The sequence below is a fragment of the Uranotaenia lowii genome, chromosome 1, assembly GCF_029784155.1.
Source record: "Uranotaenia lowii strain MFRU-FL chromosome 1, ASM2978415v1, whole genome shotgun sequence".
Lineage (NCBI taxonomy): Eukaryota > Metazoa > Arthropoda > Insecta > Diptera > Culicidae > Uranotaenia > Uranotaenia lowii.
In genome coordinates, this window is record NC_073691.1 from 92,506,935 (window position 1) to 92,527,176 (window position 20,242).

Genomic DNA, 20,242 nt, shown 5'->3' on the forward strand with positions numbered 1-20,242 from the left:
AAAAATGGAAATTCAAATGTTTAGATATAAAGGCAATGAACCGAGAGCGAAGTATCAGAAGTAAAAACATGTTTCATGAATCACGGAGCAAATATTAAAAAATATATTGGATTTAAAGACCAATAGTTGAGAAACAAAAGCAAAAAAAAAAGTGTGACAGAATAACATTTTAATAATTAAAAGCAATGGTACGAACGTTAAAAAAAAATATTCAAAGTCAAAACCAATGATGAACGTTCAAAAGCCAAAGATATGGAGTTAAGTTTTAGGACTTTAAATTAAAAAAGGTAGAAAAATCATGAAAAATAATAGAGAACTAAAAGTCAAACTTTATAGTCAGGAGAAAAAACATACAGAGCAATGAGTCAGGAAGCAGAAGGCCAAAAATAACAAAGCGTCAAGGGTAAAAAAAAAAAATTATTACAGGATTACAGGTTACGACAGGAGCCTCAAGTACACTACTGAGAAGATTCGTCTCCGAAAACCTGGACCTAGCCTTTATCCAGGAACTTGGGTTAACAAGGGTAAGGTACAAGGGCTTTACACGCCGAATGGTAAGATTATTTACGACGATAGAAGCGCTCACCCAAGGGCTGCTTTACTAGTTTATAAAAGAATTAAATTTACTCCCTTTACAGAATTTATCGATGGATCACGGCTATACGAATCACGGCTATACGAATGGAAATACCGACACCAAGAGAAGATAGCACCGATATACCCTACCGATGGTAGTAGAATTTGTAAGAAAATGCCGGGCACAAAACCAACAGTTTCTCGTCTGTTGCGATGCTAACGCACATCACACGCTGAGGGGAAGTACAGACATAAACAATAGAGGTGAGTCTCTATTAGAGTTTCTTTCACAAAACCATATTGAAATATGCAACGAGGGAAACAAACCTACGTTCACAGCGGCGAATACACAAGAAGTCCTCGATTTAACTCTATGCACACCACTGCTTCTAGGGAAAATAAATAACTGGGAGATGTCGGATGAAGAATCAGACCGATGACATAGTGAATACGATGCGATGCGATGCGATGCGGTGAATGCGGTTCAATGCGGTGAACCACATTTGATGAAAATGTATGTGAATCGCTTAAACCTGACATATTCAACGCGGCGAAGGAGATGTCTATTTGTTCCGCCGCTCGAGTTCGCATAGGCTGCGTCCGTAAATTATCCGCCAATTCGCATCGCATCGCACTCATTATGTCATCGGCCTCACTGTCTGATCACAGACATATTACATTCACGCAGAAAAATTTATTTTGGAAACAATAAGATTTCGACCGAAAATAATAAAAATTTTGGTTGGGATAAAGCACAAATATATTTCTGGTCACACTGACTAAAAATATCGATTCAATTTAAACTTATCGTTTGATCTAAAATAAAATACACCCTTTTTGAAAATGATCCATGATTGTTAGCAAAATAATAAAACTTTGGGTAAAACACATAAAAATGCATTGATTCGAAAGTATGAACAAAATGTGCATCACATTAAAAACAATCTTTAGGTTTGAAGAAATTAAGTTTTTCCAATTAAAGTAAAATGGTTTTTTTTTCAATTTATGTTTTTGATGGAATTATCGGAAAGTAAAAAATAGAATCACTAATATAATATAAACAAATTTATTTTGTCATGCCATGCCGGTCGTCAGAATTTCAGATGGGCTACAGCCAGTGAGTCCGGGACGTGCTTCGGGAGTCTTTCGGTGGCTATCTCGGGTCGTAGCATCTGAAAAATAAAAAAAAAAGTTGGAATTAATTAATTTCACTTTGCAACTTTGTTCTCTCGAACGCGAATGGGCAGTTTTCTGGCTTTTTGAAAATTTCGCAACCTACCTTGATAGCTGCTAGCCGATAAACACTCTGATAGAAATGCCGTTGTTTTTCGTTGATATAATTTAAAATGCTTCGCCAGGGCCATGGCCAGGCGCCCTCCGATGGTTTTATCACTATAGGCACGATGGCAAGCTTCGCCTTTGCCCGAATGGTGTCCTACCAGCCATTGATGTTCTTTTTTGAGTTCCTCTGACGTCTTCCGGATGGGGTGTACCTGTGCCATACCTAATTTTTCCTTCTGGGGTCCGTTCTAGGCTTACGTCCACAGCTATCGATTCGGCCTGTTCCGAATATAAAGGCCTTGGCGCTGCACGGGAAGCAGATTTTGTTCCGATGCTGCCGAAAACTTGTTCTCTTAATTTTCTATTTTTTTTCTTTTTTCGATTTATCGTTTTTCAGTTCCACGTTCAAAGAATGAAGTCAATATTGGTTTCAAAATAAACAAAATTTCAATTACATGTAATAAAAAATGAGTGTGTAAAAATAACAAAATTTTTCTTTTATCTGTATTCCAATTTTTTATGAAAGCTATTCACAAATCTTATTTTAAAATACAAAATAAAATAACAAAACGTTTTGTTGAAACTATCCCCCTTTCTTTTTCTGCGTGTTCGACATAATGGGAGGAGAAATAATCAGGGACGTTTATATAGACCCTAGGAACACCAACTTGGATCTCTACAAACACACACTTGAAGCTTGTAAACCTTTGTTGGATGGGAAAATACGCACAACAAAGCAATTAGGCCGATGACATAGTGAATACGATGCGATGCGATGCGGTGAATGCGATTCAATGCGGTGAACCACATTTGATGAAAATGTATGTGAATCGCTTAAACCTGACATACTCAACGCGGCGAAGCAGATGTCAATTTGTTCCGCCGCTCGAGTTCGCGTAGGCTGCGTCCGTAAATTTTTCGCTGATTCGCATCGCATCGCACTCACTATGGCCGATGACTTAGAGGAAGCTTCAAACAGTTTTACAAATAAAATCATATACGCTTTCGAAGCAAGCTGTCCACTGATGGAACGTGTTTAAAACAGAAGAGTTCCTTGGTGGAACAGACAACTAGAAAAGTTAAGAAAAAAACAAGAAAACTTTTCAACAAAGCAAAAGCTGACTCAAACTGGGATGACTATCGTAAGTCCCTAACTGAGTACAATAAAAATATTCGAAGAGTTAAGAGAAGTAGTTGGAAGCACATGTGTGTATCCATTCAAACTACGCCAGAAACTGCCAGGCTCCAGAAAGTTCTATCTAAAGAACACTCAAATGGACTGGGTCAATTGAAGGAAAACAATAGGGAGCTTACAGACCCAGAAGAAACACTTCAATTACTACTAAATAAGTACGCATTTTCCAGGATCTATTGAAGGGATAGAGATTGTAGACACTCCGGCTGAAAGACCCAGACGAAATGTCAGACGCGAGGAAGCTCTCCGCAAATCGCGCGCAATCTTTAAACCGTCAATGGTTGACTGGGCGATAAGTACATTCGAGCCATTTAAAGCTGCTGGTGAAGATGGAATTATACCAATCCAAATACAGCAAGCAAAACAAATGGTAACACCTGCCTTGGTAGAGATGTTCGTCGCCAGTATGACCCTCTGTCATATTCCCACCCAGTGAAAAAAGATAAAACTCAACCAAAGGCATTCAGTCCTATCAGTCTGACATCCATTATTTTGAAAATAATGAAGAAGATACTTGACGAGCACATTAAATCTCAGTATCTTAGCTTAAGTTAGAACACAAAAACTAGGAAAGAAATAGCACTTGCTTCTTTTCTAGACATTGAAGGGGCATTCGACAACGCATCTCATTACTCAATCGAATCAGCTATGAAAAGACGAGGGTGCCACACGGCAATTGTTGACTCGACTAGTACCATGCTGATAGATAGTGTTAGACACAAGGTGGACAGGTGCGTAGTGGAATCGACGTTGGGCGATGTAACAATCAAATTATACTTGGTTTATTTGCTAATTATATAAACCAATTCGGATAATTCATGTTCAACAAAATAACAATAAACAGTCAGATCACTAAAAAAGTAACTGTACATTTCGCTCTGTGCATCAATCGAGATAAACAAAACACAACCCTGATGTCGACAAACGACAAGAAAGTTGCCAAATCAAGAAGAGAGTCGAACCAAAACCAAAAAGAGAAAAACTGCGCATTTCCGCTTAGTGTGCTCGCGTCGTAAGAAGTGTGTCGGTAGTGCAGCGGTGAAAATTTAACTTGCCAGGCTGTTAGGACAAACGGCCGGGAAAATCGTGGCAAAATCCATCCCTTGCTGGGAAAATAAATCAGCACCGGTGAGTTTTTTCTAAAAAGCAAAGCCATGACAACGAACTAATCGTGAAATTTCCAGCGAACACGATAGTGGCACGACACGCGGAAGCAAAAGACAAAAAAGCCGATTTTTGCTTGAACTACCGCTGGAACACGACAGAGGCACAAATCACGGAAAACGCACGAAGAGATCCGTTAATTGCTCGGAATACTGGTGAGTTTCAGTGCGAAAAAAGCATCAAGCGAACAACGCATTAACTATTCGCGTTTTATTTTTGCGTTCACCAGCTCACACAAGTAAAACGGAAGAATCCGCCCGTGTGGGAAGAAGAAAAAAGGAAGCGCCAAAGAAGCCCCTCGAAAAAGGGTTAGTACTCGAGCACGATCCAACCAAAGCGCACAATCTAACGGCAAAATTGCCGTAGGGCTTTTTGTTTCTTTGCTTCTTTTCTTTCCCTTTAGTTTTTTCTCTTTTGGTTTCTCTCCATCTCGGGTACTGCTCGAGCGGGTGGCTGCCAGGCGGAAGCACGCCAATCGCTGGAATCGTCGATTTCGGAACATCCGGGAACGCGAAGGAGCCGATATTCGGATAAGCTACGGCAGAGGAGCCTTGTTGGCGATTGGGAGTAGATTTCGGCCACAGCAATTCATCCGGAGAGTTGCGCCGACGAAGACAGCAGCTTGTTTGCTGTTCGGGGAGCGCCGACAAAAATCACCGAACAACGGGAGCATCATCTGGATTGTCAACATCCGTGAGTGGTGTTAATTCCGCCATCTGGTGGCGGGAATTGGTAGCGCGAAATCGAGCAAAGTGTCCAGGAAGCAGACAACGCGATCGAAGTCAGTCACCATCGACAGCAGCCGTGTTGCCCCGGGTGATTTCAACGAGGTTCGGAGAAGATTAGTGTCCGGGACCGAGCCGGCATTTTTTTCCTTCCGAATCGACAACAACGATCGGATTATCGAATCCACATCAACAGCGAGTCAATTGTCGTCCGGAAGTGGGTGGCCATCGTCGAGCCACAGTCGCTTCATACGATTCTACGAAATTCATCAATGGTGTCAGCCACGACATCTGGTGGCTGGTGTCGGTACTACTCGGCACATAAGGTAGCAACAGCGACGGTCGGTCGTTTGCTCCGTGAGCCACCGGGGTGTGTTAGCCGGTCCCCGGAGGCGCATTGCCTGGTGGCAAGCGGGAACTGTGGTCAGCAGATGACGATCGAACTCAGCGACACTTTGGAAGGGCCCGCAGCGGCGAGCAACTCATCAGGTGGAGCAATGCACAACGAGAAAAACATGTAAGTCGAAATGTTACGATTACCTTGTTATTATCCACCCACATAATTTCTCGATAATGGGCCATTTGGTCGAAATAAAATGACTGTCTGACACAAAGTCAGAATATGAACATGAAAACTTAGTACTTTTGATTCTGTTGGAGACAACTATTGAGTTTCCCTTTGGGCTCCATTTAACGAGCTAGCCGGAGCCTGGCAAAGAGGAAGAAACAACTCTCTTCTTCTTCTTGCAGCCCATGACTTCTTACATTGGCACCCAACGTTAAAAACCCACACAGCACAACAGAAATTATGGTTTTTCGATGGTTTTTCCTCCTTATCGTTTAAATTTCGAAATCTTGTTAAGATTTCATCAGTTGGTTCGTTTTTGGATTTATGTTTCGATTCTGCTGCTTCAGAATAAGTAGCATTAAGAGATTAATATCATCATTAGTACAATACAAAGTAAGTAAATAATTTTAAGATGGATTTTTCGTTGCTATCAGAAGAAGAGATCGCTTACGAATTAGCGTTACGACACATTTTGAATGTGAATTCACTTACACATCGCAGCAAAGTGTTGCGTTTGAAAGCACTTCTTCAAGAAGAACAAATTAAAGACTTTTTTCACAAAAGTTCGATTCATGTCATGAGTCCAACAATCAATATTGAAAATTGCACAGTTGGCATTAAGGATCTGCAAACTTTTGCCGATTTAGCTTGCAAAACAAACAACAACCAGGATCTTAAAGTAGCTAGAGCTAGATTGCTTCATTATGACCAAAGATTGAAAATTATAGATCCACCAAACTATCTTAATGATGTTCTCACGTCCCTTCAGTCAATCGTAAGCGAGTTGCTTAAAAAAGTGCGTGCGCATATTGAAAACGGTGCTAGTGCAAACTCTAGTTTAGTGGCAGTGGAAGAGGAAGGAGTCGGAGGAGAAAGCAGTCTGGCAGAGATCTTCAACGCTTCAGCAAGCATTCAAAACACCACAATACAGGCAGGTTCACCAATCAACACAAGCCGAGGACGAGGGCGAGGAGTTTCGCCACATCAACAGACAGGAGCCGTTCCAAAGCAACGAGTGTTGAACAACGACTTCGAAACCAGCAACCCTCCACACCTTCTCCCCAATCCTCATGCGCAACAACAACGGGTTTTGAACAACAATGCATCTGCAATCAACCGTGATCAACAACTACAGCAATCAACTGAAGACAACAACGAAGGTAATCGACGTGACTCCAGATCAACACAGGCAGGATACAGCAGCACGGAAAGAGAGCGTTTCGACGATCTTAGAAACGAGCTCTTGAACAACCTGTTGCAGCTACAACTTCAGCCACGCAGAAACGACGAGAATAGCAGGATGCAGAAGGCGATACACCACTGGCGTTTCTTCTTCAAGGGGCGCGAAGACGTCGAGAATCTCAACACGTTCCTGGATCGAGTGGAAAGCTTTGCGGTTTCGGACGATATTTCCGATGAGGTTTTGCTATCAGGCGTCAAGCATTTGCTTATGAACGATGCGCTAGAGTGGTATGCAGATAACCAACGTCAACTGGTGTCGTGGGACGCGTTCAAGCGTATTATTCGCCGTGACTATCTAGGTGAAGAGCATGGTCAGTTGCTGAGGGCTGAGGCGTTTTTCCGTTACAAAGGTGAAGCAGAATCGTTCGACCAATACTTCAAGGACATTTCTACGTTGTTCCGGTTTGCCGATCCACCGATGTCCAACGCAGAAAAGCTGTTCCTGGTAAAAAAAGAATATGCGCATGGATTACTTATCAGCAGTCACAGCAGCAAATCCTACAACACTCGAGCAGCTAGTTCGGACGTGCAAAACCCAAGACAACATGAAGCTTTTACTGGACAGACAACAGCGCATGTCTATTCCGCGCGAATCATTATTAGCACCGAGGTTGGCCACTCCGAAGAACCAACAAAAACCGTCGTACAACCAGCGTTTTTCGAAGGTGAATCTGGTGGAGAAGAACAACGCGGGAGAATCTGCAGCAACAACTCGATTACAAAAAGAAGCGGCAAATGCAGACGACGATGAGTATTGGCACCTGAAAATGGAAGAGCTGACGGAGCAGATCAACGCCATCAAGACTTTTGTGGATCGTAGACATCCCAGAACCACAAGCAGGCAGAATCAACCGTCGATACCCAACCAACAACAACAACTACCAGTATTCGCAGCAACCGTGGCAAGGTCAGCAGCAACGATCTTCGAATTACAATCAACAGTATCAGCACATCCAACCGAATCAACGGTACCTGACAACTCAACATCAATTTCAGCAGCACAGACAACCCTGGCAAACACAAGAAGCACAGCCTCCAAAACAGCACTTACAGGACCAGCGGAGAACTCTGACAACTTGTTGGAATTGTGAAGAAGCAGGACATCGATTCGTCGATTGTGAGAAGGAGCAAACATTTTATTTCTGTCATGGCTGCGGCAAAAAGGGATTCACTCTGCGCAACTGCACATCATGTCGTTCTAGCGCGGGAAACTACGAAGCGGGGAATCGTCAGTAGAGAGGGATGATTCAATTAACCCAAGCGACACTCTCAATGAAGATCTGATATTGACACACTTAAATGCTATCATCATAAATCCCGGACATGACAACAGACCGCATGCAATCATCGGAGTATTAGGTAGAAGGATGAAAGCACTATTAGACAGCGGAGCCAATTGCTCATTGCTAGGCGGCAAGCATACACGAATAGTTGACGATCTAGGATTACGGAAAGGAACGGTGCAAGGTGGAATAAAGACAGCAGATGGTACGAGCCACATGATATCAAACTTCGTTCGCCTGCCTATTGCCTACAACAATCGTAACGAAACACTCCCTGTTTTATTAGTTCCGTCAATCCCAGACTGTATTATTTTGGGGATGGACTTCTGGAACACCTTTGGTGTTAAGGCCGTGTGTTGTACGCTGGAATCCATGACGACAGAAGCAGATGTAGAAGATCCTCCAGAAGAACAGGTTACGAAGACACTATCGGATGAAGAGCAGAACCGGTTAGAGATGGTTGTACAGCAATTTCCCAAAGCAGAAGATGGCGAATTAGGCAGAACACAGCTATATGAGCACCGTATCGACGTTGGAAACGCACCACCGAAGAAACAAAGGCATTATCCGATGTCAAAATACGTGCTGGAGGAGGTAAATAAGGAGATCGACAGGATGTTGGCCATGGATGTCATCGAGGAGGCCATGTTCTCCCCTTGGAACAACCCACTCGTCGCTGTGAAGAAGAAAAACGGAAAATGTCGTGTCTGCCTAGACGCCCGGCACCTGAACAGTGTGATGATCAACGAAGGTTACCCGATTCCACAAATTTCGTCAATCATCAACAACTTAAGCGGTTGCACATACATCTCGACCATCGATTTAAAGGACGCATTTTGGCAACTTCCATTACATCCAGATTCTCGTCCGCTAACTGCATTCACAGTACCTTCTCGGGGTCATTTCCAGTTTCGCGTTGTTCCTTTCGGTTTATGCACGGCTAGTCAAGCGCTGGCGAGAGTAATGACGCACATCTTCGCCGACATGGAGCCGCACGTGTTTCACTACCTCGACGATATCGTGGTTTGTTCAAAAGACTTCGAGGAGCATCTGAAGACATTGGAGGAGGTCGCTCGAAGACTGAGAATCGCGAACCTAACAATATCCAAGGAAAAGTCGATGTTTTGCCGGAAGGAGATCAAATACTTAGGATACGTCTTGAACGAGCAGGGTTGGAAAGTCGACGATGAAAAGGTAGCATGCATAGTAAAGTTCCCAGTTCCGACTCAACGAAAGGAGTTGCAGCGTTTTTTGGGCCTCTGCAATTGGTACCGTCGCTTCATCCATAATTTTGCCAAGCTTGCAGCACCACTTACGGAACTCACCAGAACCAAGGTCAAATTTCGCTGGACTAAGGAAGCAGAAGAGGCATTTTTAAAGCTGAAGTCCATGTTAGTGTCCGCACCAATTCTTGCCATGCCGGACTACTCCAAGCCGTTCGCGATCGCATGTGATGCCAGCGATGTCGCCATTGGAGCTGTGCTCACTAGACCGCTGCAGGCTTTGTATAGGAAATCTGAAATTTATAAGTTATCACAACTCCCATACCATTTTTTGACGGGATTTTCACACACAAAAATCTCCGTAAAGTTTGGAAGCGATACATTGAGTCCTGATTTAGCGCAACGAGTTTTAATTTTGTATGGAGAATTACATGGGGAATCAATTTTTTTTATTCAAAAATCGCTACAGATTTACAGAAACTTCGGAAAAATAAAGAAGAGGCTGAGTACTATTCCTCGAATTAATCTCTACAAATGATGTGAAGGTACTATGATGCTTAGTTGTAACACAACAAAGATATTTGGAATTTAGAAAATATTTATTAAAAACTCAGACGAGTTTACTTCACTCATGGCATCGCTGGCTGAAAACTTGCATGCAAGTTATTCCTTCCCAGATCGAAGAAACGGTCCCGAATCGGCCCGAAATCGGTCAGAAATTAGTCCAAAGTCAGTCCGTTTAACATGTGAAGATTTATAATGTTGAATTCTTCATAAACTAGTTTAGTAACTTTACTTTACACTATGGTGGTATTATTTAGAGAAAAAGCACCATTATTACACTGAAAAAAATCATAACTTATATAATTTTCAATCGATTTCGGTAAAAAACCTCTTGAATCATTTGTTTTCACTGATTCACAGAATCCACAGGAAATGATTTTTTTTTCAAATGTTAAAATCAGGTCCAAAACCATAACTAAAGTTGTTTTTTTCTAAAAAAAAATGTGTTATTTATCGTGTTTTCTATCATTAATTCACAAATACTGTGTGTATTGTGTTAAATTTACCCAAAAATGAAGTTCAGATGATCAATTGCAAATTTAACACTAAACATACCGACATTTTTTATATACCTATTCATACCGCGAGCAGCCATATTTTTTCCGCTAAAACTCTCTTGTTTCTTTACCGATTTCTACAAAGTTTATAGTTTTGGAAAGCTCGTAATGTGACTCAAATACGGTTATTCAAAGTTGAAGAAAAAAAAATCGAAAAAACAGCCTTCGGGAAAAAGGCTATAAATCAGTTACTAACTACTCGAAAAAAAAATCACTTAGTGTCTGAGAACGCTGAAGTTAGAAGCTATATGTTACACAAATGGAAATATTTTTTGAAAATTTCTTAAGATCATGGCCACTAAAAATGTAAAAAAGTGGTGTAAAAATCGTAATTTTTATTAAATCAACCACCAAAGCTGTTCTCGTTACAGTAGAAAATTCTTGTAAAGTGAACTGGAAATTTGACGTTATTGACATTTTGGCATCTTTAGATTTCTTAAACACAGAATTTTTGACGACTTTTCAAAGGTAGCTGTTTCTTTTTTTGCTTTTTATCAATCTGCCTTTTCTGAAACTACTCTAGCACCTAGATTTGGCTTTGCACTGGAGCGCAGCGTTCTCAGGCACTAAGTGAAATTCTTTCCGAGTACTTAATAACTGATTTATAGCCTTTTGCCGAAGCCTGTTTTTCGAATTTTTTTTCTTTGATTTTGAATAACTTTGAGAAAAATAATTGTAGCTAAATTTTGTTTGAAAATCTTATTTGAGTCACATTACGAGTTTTCCAAAACTATAAACTTTGTAGAAATCGGTCGAGAAACAAGAGAGTTTTAGGGGAAAGTGTTTGCCGTCATTTGACCGCTCGCGGTATGCAAAGGTATACCACTTGCGTAACTTAATCTTATTTTTCAACTTGGTTGTGAATTTCGGGATCGTTTCACCACATCTATCACCGTGTATCTCCAATAATCTCAAAAAGTTTGTATCTTACTTTCTACATAGTGCTGCAGTTTTTTTTTCTATCTGCGTTACCCGATTAAAAACGCCTTTGTGTATGCCACGCATTAGCTTGTATTCAAGAATTCATCTAGAAATATTGCATGCAAGTTCAGGTTTCCAGTGCTGCTGACAGTTTTGACTGTTGATCTACTATGAATGATTTTTTTTTACAGATTGCTTTAACTTTTTTCTGGTAGCATCTAGCTGAAAGTACCCTTAGTAAAAATTGAAGTTTAAGAATACAGTAACCCATTGAAGAAGTTATTTTTTGCATAAAACCCAAAATCGCTTCCCTAGCGATTTTAATCTGAAAAAAAAACTTTCCCCATACTAATTTCCATACAAATTTAAAACCCGTTGCGCTAATTCAGGGATGAACCAAATCATTTTATATTTAACAGAGATGATTGGAGAGCAAAATGGAATCGAAAAAACACATGGGAGTAAAAAGTCAGTTTTTGCAGCGGTCTAGTGCTCACCCAAGAGATTGACGACGAGGAACACCCGATATGCTACTTCTCCCAAAAGTTGTCAGCATCGGAGAGGAAGTATTCGACTACAGAACGGGAATGTTTAGCGGTGATAAGGTCAATAGAGAAGTTTCGCTGCTACGTGGAAGGAGTTAAGTTCATCGTGCATTGCGATCACGCTGCATTGAGCTATTTAAAATCGATGAAAAACCCAACAGCACTATTAAGTCGCTGGATTCTTCGTCTGAACGCCTTCGACTTTGAAATCCGATATCGAAAGGGCACAATCAACGTCGTTCCGGATGCCTTGTCGAGAGCAGTCGCCACAATTACACTCTCCAAGGACGACACGAAGGACACTTGGTACATCAAGCTTGTTCAGCATGTGGAAAAAGAGCCGGATAAGTATCCAGATTTCCGGACGATCGACGATGAACTGTATAAGAACTGTCGCTGTCGTGACGAAGCGGGACTGGTGACACACAAATGGAAGAAAGTTATTCCACTTGAAAATCGGCAGGAGGTAATCAAAAGGTTCCACGATTCCGCTACAGGAGCTCATCTGGGATTCTACAAGACGTTGAACAAAATCCAAACCCACTTCTATTGGCCCAAAATGCAGGACGATGTCAGCCGTTTTGTTCGAAGTTGTGACACTTGTAAAGCTAGCAAGGCGCCGAACACGAAGATGATGCCACAAATGGGCAACGCCAAACCAGCTAAAGTTCCATGGGAGCTGATTTCGGTGGACTTCGTGGGCCCTCTGACTCGCTCGAAGCAGGGAAACACCGTGATGTTCGTCGTAGTGGACTGGATAACAAAGTACGTGGTAGTGCAGCCCATGAAAGCAGCAGACTCAGTTCGGATGGTACGCTTCTTGGAAGAGCAGGTGTTCCTAAAGTTCTCCCGTCCCAGGATCATTCTTTCCGACAATGGCAAACAGTTCGAATCAGCCGCATTCAAATCGTTACTGGCACGCCACAAGATCATCAATATGCGAACTGCCTTCTACTGTCCTCAAGTGAACAACGCCGAACGCACCAACCGTGTATTGATCACATGCATCCGCTCACTAATAGACGAAGATCATCGCTGCTGGGATGAGAATCTACCGGCGATCACCGCAGCGATCAACAGCGCGAAGCACGAAGTCACTGGAGTCAGCCCGCACTTCGCGAATTTCGGCCGTGATTTGATTCTTCACACGGATCTCTACGCACAACAGCACTTGAACGCCGCGGATGATCCAAAGATCACACAGGATCTACGACTGTCAGGAATCAAGCGAATCCAAGAGTTCATCACGAAGAGGATCAAGAAAGGTCACGAAGACTCCAAGCAGCGATACAACTTAAGGAAGCGGACGGTAGATTTCAAAGTTGGTGATGTAGTATGGAGAAGAAAGTTCAACCTGTCATCGAAAGCAGATCACGTCAACCAAAAGCTGAATCCGAAGTTCGTGCCAGCAGTCATTCGAAATGTGCTAGGTGCGAATCTGTATGAGTTAGAAGATGTCTCGAGCGGGAAACGCGGACGCTATCACGCGAAAGACATCAAAGCAGATTAAGTAATCAAGCTATGTACACAAGGCAAGGCCTGTCAACAACGAGCACAGCTCCAAAAACAACATCCAAGGTGTGACGAGCAACAACAATCTCTCAACCAACTCTCCACCTGAAAATGTTCAAGAATACCAAAGTCATATTAACGCAGCAACCAACCAAGCTTGATAGAACGAAGCACAAGAATCAAGAACACACATCCGTTTTCAGAACGTGACAAACTGACAACAACCAACACCCAACCATCAACCTTTACGAACCGAAGGAAACATCGAAGGCAAAACCAGCCCCTTCAGGCTAGGGATATTGGATTACGGGAAATCTAAGTACAGTAGCTCCAAACACCAAGTCGCTGCTGTCGAAACGATAATCAGGACTTCAAAACGGGCGAAAGAGTTAGCACATACGGAGTTTTGCGCAGAAGTTGTGAGGGGTAGACATTATGACGGTCGCTACTTCCATATCGACTCTCGCGAACTGCCGAAAGCACCATGCACTAAGAAATCAAGCTATGTAAACACGGTGAAGCCTATCAACAACGAGAAATCTCCGAAAACAACAGAAATGGTGTGATGAGCAACAAAATTCACCACAACTACCTCTCCACCAGAAAATGTTATTAAGTACCACAACCATTATTGACACAGGAAAGAACCAAGCTTGACAGAACAAGAATTCAAGAGCAACAACACTTAGCCGTTCTCAGATCGTGACAAACTGACACATAGCCATGAAGACTACAAACCGATGACGAATAGAAAGAAGTACTGAAGAAGAAGAAACCGTTTGCCGGACGAGACAAACCGTGCATACCGAAAGCGACAACCATCACAATCTCTTTGTATTTGTACTACGTAGAGGATTTGAAGCTACTTTCTCTGTCAATAACTCTTATTATCCAAAAAATCCAAATACAAACATTCGTAGAAATTTTCGGGGGTCAGTAAGAAAATTCAAAAGGAACGCGAATTGGAGGCGCGGTAAAACCTCTACTCTGGACTCTTTCTGATTTAGGAGACTAAATCCTCCTTTACCTGGAACTCTGCGAATTACCACGAACCTGTAAATAAAACCATCATGCCTCTCTGTAAATAGTTGTACATAGTATCGTTAGTTTCGTCATCATTGTTCGATCTAAACCCTTTTGCCTGATAAAGATTTTTGATCGTTTCTGCCTGTTTGCTGCAGCAGAAATTCTCAGAGAGAAGCAAGTTTAAGATATTGGTCGGTGACTTGTCACACTTCGGTGACGCAACTTTGATCACCATTTGCCAGAATTCGCTGGTCTTACTTTTGGTTAGAATAAGTATCTTCGTTTTGTACTATGTGCACTACTTCTGGTGTGCCTTTAGGGCCACGCAACTAAGCTAGTTAATAAGCATTTTGAGTTTAGCTCAATCCTTCTGATCAATATTATCTCCGACCAATTTTCAAATGAATTTGTAATTTTTTTCATGAGCCGACTCACATCGTCTCATGAAAAAAATTTTCTGTTGTGGCAGTGCTGTGTAACAATCAAATTATACTTGGTTTATTTGCTAATTATATAAACCAATTCGGATAATTCATGTTCAACAAAATAACAATAAACAGTCAGATCACTAAAAAAGTAACTGTACATTTCGCTCTGTGCATCAATCGAGATAAACAAAACACAACCCTGATGTCGACAAACGACAAGAAAGTTGCCAAATCAAGAAGAGAGTCGAACCAAAACCAAAAAGAGAAAAACTGCGCATTTCCGCTTAGTGTGCTCGCGTCGTAAGAAGTGTGTCGGTAGTGCAGCGGTGAAAATTTAACTTGCCAGGCTGTTAGGACAAACGGCCGGGAAAATCGTGGCAAAATCCATCCCTTGCTGGGAAAATAAATCAGCACCGGTGAGTTTTTTCTAAAAAGCAAAGCCATAACAACGAACTAATCGTGAAATTTCCAGCGAACACGATAGTGGCACGACACGCGGAAGCAAAAGACAAAAAAGCCGATTTTTGCTTGAACTACCGCTGGAACACGACAGAGGCACAAATCACGGAAAACGCACGAAGAGATCCGTTAATTGCTCGGAATACTGGTGAGTTTCAGTGCGAAAAAAGCATCAAGCGAACAACGCATTAACTATTCGCGTTTTATTTTTGCGTTCACCAGCTCACACAAGTAAAACGGAAGAATCCGCCCGTGTGGGAAGAAGAAAAAAGGAAGCGCCAAAGAAGCCCCTCGAAAAAGGGTTAGTACTCGAGCACGATCCAACCAAAGCGCACAATCTAACGGCAAAATTGCCGTAGGGCTTTTTGTTTCTTTGCTTCTTTTCTTTCCCTTTAGTTTTTTCTCTTTTGGTTTCTCTCCATCTCGGGTACTGCTCGAGCGGGTGGCTGCCAGGCGGAAGCACGCCAATCGCTGGAATCGTCGATTTCGGAACATCCGGGAACGCGAAGGAGCCGATATTCGGATAAGCTACGGCAGAGGAGCCTTGTTGGCGATTGGGAGTAGATTTCGGCCACAGCAATTCATCCGGAGAGTTGCGCCGACGAAGACAGCAGCTTGTTTGCTGTTCGGGGAGCGCCGACAAAAATCACCGAACAACGGGAGCATCATCTGGATTGTCAACATCCGTGAGTGGTGTTAATTCCGCCATCTGGTGGCGGGAATTGGTAGCGCGAAATCGAGCAAAGTGTCCAGGAAGCAGACAACGCGATCGAAGTCAGTCACCATCGACAGCAGCCGTGTTGCCCCGGGTGATTTCAACGAGGTTCGGAGAAGATTAGTGTCCGGGACCGAGCCGGCATTTTTTTCCTTCCGAATCGACAACAACGATCGGATTATCGAATCCACATCAACAGCGAGTCAATTGTCGTCCGGAAGTGGGTGGCCATCGTCGAGCCACAGTCGCTTCATACGATTCTACGAAATTCATCAATGGTGTCAGCCACGACATCTGGTGGCTGGTGTCGGTACTACTCGGCACATAAGGTAGCAACAGCGACGGTCGGTCGTTTGCTCCGTGAGCCACCGGGGTGTGTTAGCCGGTCCCCGGAGGCGCATTGCCTGGTGGCAAGCGGGAACTGTGGTCAGCAGATGACGATCGAACTCAGCGACACTTTGGAAGGGCCCGCAGCGGCGAGCAACTCATCAGGTGGAGCAATGCACAACGAGAAAAACATGTAAGTCGAAATGTTACGATTACCTTGTTATTATCCACCCACATAATTTCTCGATAATGGGCCATTTGGTCGAAATAAAATGACTGTCTGACACAAAGTCAGAATATGAACATGAAAACTTAGTACTTTTGATTCTGTTGGAGACAACTATTGAGTTTCCCTTTGGGCTCCATTTAACGAGCTAGCCGGAGCCTGGCAAAGAGGAAGAAACAACTCTCTTCTTCTTCTTGCAGCCCATGACTTCTTACAGCGAACGGAAAATGACACTATCGGAAAACTGTTTTATCCGGGGAAATAAAACGCACGGCGCAAAGTATAAAAAACGTATATTCGGGAGAACGGCAAACTTACAACTAACACACATACGCTCATCGAGTCAGCTCGCGGCAGTGCAGCCAAAAACGATGAACACGCTTAACTTAATGTAGTGACAAGGGGTGCACAGTAGCATCATTTCATCACTCCTCCTCTACGTGTGCCCCTTCGTTACTTCGAAGACCGATCAGCTCAGCAAACTTCTGGTGCTTCACCTTTCCCAACGGCTTGGTGAATATGTCTGCCCTCATTTCGTCTGTGGGGCAATACTGCAGCTTTACTACTCCTCGTTCACACAAGTCGCGTATGAAACATTCCTTCGTGTTGATATGCTTCGATCTTCGGCTGGTTCGTTCTGATTGCACGAAAGCCAAGCACCCTTGGTTGTCTTCGTGCACTGTGGTGGGCCCCGCTCGTTGTTCACCAAGGTCTTCGAGCAAGCGCTGCATCCACAAGACTTCCTGGCACGTTTCCGCTAGTGCCACATACTCCGCTTCCATGGACGAGAGGCTGACACACGATTGCCGTCGGCTCGCCCAAGAGACGGCAGCTCCAGCGAAGTAAACCACAAATCCAGTCGTTGATTTACGGGAATCTGGATCACCAGCCCAGTCAGCATCGGAGAACGCCTCGAGACTTCCATCGTTGACACCGCCGAGTTTCAACCTCCAACCAGCAGTTCCCTTAAGGTAGCGTACCACACGTTTTGCGGCAGTCCAATCTTTCTCCGTGGGACCACTGAACTTTCTGCCCAACGCAGCCGCAGAGGCGGCGATGTCGGGTCGGGCACATACGGCGACGTACATCAAAGCGCCAACGAGGCTTCGATATAATGTAATGTCCTTAAACTTCTTGCTGTCGGTCGTATCCTTGTAGAAACCTTGGTCCATTGGGGTCCGGGCAACCTTCGCATCTTTCATTCCGAACGCAACGACCAAGCGCTCGATGTACGATTGCACTCCCAAACTGAAGATTCCTTCCGAGTCTTTCGCTACTTCCAAGCCCAGAAAATACTTTGCTTCGCCCAAACACTTGATATCGAAATGTGTAATGAGCTCTTCGTAAACTTGGGCTATCTCCTCCTCACTGGCACATCCAACCAAAATATCATCTACATAGACAATCAAGTAGACTTTACGGGAATTCCTCACGGCAGTGAACAAGCACGGATCGGTGGAACTAGGTTTGAACTCCATCTTCGCCAGAACATTCGACAGCTTCTTGACCATAAATACTTCTGCGTAAACGACACACTTTCTCCTCCTGTCCACGTACCGCATATCCTGGTGGCTGGCGCATGTAGATTTCTTCGTTGATCTCACCGTACAAGTACGCAGTACGGACGTCTAGGTGCTTGAGTACAAGTTTGTCTCTGCTAGCCACGGCCAAAAGCGTCCTCAGAGTAGCATGGCGAATTACCGGAGCAAACACCTCGTCGAAATCAACCCCGTACCGCTGTGTCTGGCCTTGAGCCACAAGACGCGCCTTGTATCTTGCCACCTCGCCAGACTCGTTCGTCTTCGCCTTATACACCCAGCGACTACCGACAACCTTCTTTCCAGGTGGGAGGTCCACTAGTTCCCACGTGTTGTTGTCCTTATGAGACTTTAGCTCATCTTCCATCGCGATCTTCCAAGCATCACGCTCGGGACACTTTGTTGCTTCGGTAAACGTTACCGGTTCCACAACTGCTTGAGAGGCCACACCCACTACAAAATCTGACAAATAACCAGGCAACTTTCGGTTTCTAGAGTTACGGCTACCAGGGACTTCTTTGACAATTTCATCAGGCTCTAACTTAACGCTCAATGGATCTTCTGACGCTGAATCGGGGCTAAATTCAAAAAACTGCTCCTCCTCACTTTGATCTCCATCCGAATCGTCGAGTTCGGCGTATCTCTCCGACTCTCCTGTTGGGATCTGCGTCTGGTCACAATCGGAACCTGTCAGAGGAACCAATGTTTCTATCTCTATCTGTGGTGTGTCAGGATTTTGTTCTTTTGGACAACCAAACTCTAAGAACTTGGCATCGCGACTGATAGTTACTCCCGCATAATCAATTACAATATATAGAGAATATTCTATATTGTCTCTAAACGTTATCGTTTATTGTAAAGTGAACAGTATATGTACAATAACACAGACCATATTAACAATCTGTATTATGATTATCTGTTAAAGTACCATATGGGGAAAGGGCTGTTAAGCATGTTTACCATTCAAAAAGAGCGATTTTTTCGAACAAATATTTCATGCTACATTATTGGATACGGTTAAAATATCATCCACTTTTGGCGAGCAAAACAATCTACCTGAATGTTCTAGCTACGTTGGAATACAAAATCATAGATTTCATCAACTTCAATGGATATAGTTTGCTTATAGTAGTTTGTAGTAAAAATAACGCTCAATCATACGTTCCGCATATTGTAAAATATTTTTAAAAAGAGCTTCCCTGTACCATAACCAATATAGTTCCAATTCTTTCCCACAAAAAATAAAATAAAATTAAAATGTTGATGTTTTTATTTTTTATTTCTGATATTATACATGGATTGAGTGCAATATCTGTACTCTGATATCAGTTCTTTCTACACTGATGAGGAAAAAATCATGCAGATCTTCATTGTTCAGCCTTTCAGCAGATTTTTTTTCCGCTCTCCGCTCAGCAGAGATCTTTGTTTCTGTAATTTCATTAGTTTTATTTAATCTCATTAGTTTTTATCGATAATATAATATAGTTTTACTTACTTTTCGCGTTCTGTGTGTTTTTCTCAGCGTGATTCTTTTTTTTCGGAGCCATTTTGAACACAGTTTTCAGTTCCGAACCTGGCGTGGGGTTGCCGACACAAATTTTAACGAAGTGAAGTGAAAATTAGCAGATGCTGAACCCAAGAGCGAAAAAATGCATAAGCTCACAACTACATCTTAAAATAACAATATTAGTTATTATTCGCAAGAGGTGAAATGATAGCGACTTGTCTAACTCATACAATGTTGTCACAGTATTTGTTGCAGGTATGCTGGTGTTCACAACTACACTTTGAAATAACTGTTATGGTTAGGGTTCATTTTATGTCAGACGATATCGGCTCACAAAATCAATGCATTCTGTTATGATGTTGGTGATGCCGATAATTAATGATTATTTATGTTATGATTCATAAAGATTACAACAATATCGTTCAATTCATGTTTTTTTTAATTTAATGTCTAATGCTAAGAAAATATAAGGAAACTTTGTCGTACACTGTTAGAGTCCTGGATAAGGTCCAGAGACAATATTCAAAGGTTGCAAATTTTTATTCTCTTATTATACTATACTTACTAAATCATATATCATATTGTCACTGTCACTGATACGATCCTGTCATAATTTATTGAGGTAATAAAATTTTGAACATGTATAATGAAATGATACTT

General features: G+C 42.6%; 1 protein-coding gene and 2 long non-coding RNA genes across 3 annotated transcripts; 2 read left to right on the forward strand and 1 right to left on the reverse strand.

Moving 5' to 3' along the window:
• Nucleotides 1-1,650: 1,650 nt before the first annotated feature.
• Nucleotides 1,651-2,214, reverse strand: LOC129737624 (uncharacterized). The gene is made up of 2 exons (XM_055728786.1): nucleotides 1,856-2,214; nucleotides 1,651-1,748 (listed from the first exon to the last, which is right to left on the reverse strand). Exons 1-2 carry the CDS (start codon nucleotides 2,076-2,078, stop codon nucleotides 1,651-1,653), a joined length of 321 nt encoding a protein of 106 aa, XP_055584761.1. The 5' UTR covers nucleotides 2,079-2,214.
• A 1,775-nt stretch (nucleotides 2,215-3,989) lies between these two features.
• Nucleotides 3,990-5,574, forward strand: LOC129739347 (uncharacterized). Its single transcript, XR_008735829.1, has 2 exons — nucleotides 3,990-4,180; nucleotides 4,237-5,574. It is a non-coding gene; the product is annotated as an uncharacterized LOC129739347 (long non-coding RNA).
• A 9,275-nt stretch (nucleotides 5,575-14,849) lies between these two features.
• On the forward strand, nucleotides 14,850-16,620 carry LOC129740220 (uncharacterized). The gene is made up of 2 exons (XR_008736150.1): nucleotides 14,850-15,226; nucleotides 15,283-16,620. It is a non-coding gene; the product is annotated as an uncharacterized LOC129740220 (long non-coding RNA).
• The last annotated feature ends 3,622 nt before the right edge of the window (nucleotides 16,621-20,242 follow it).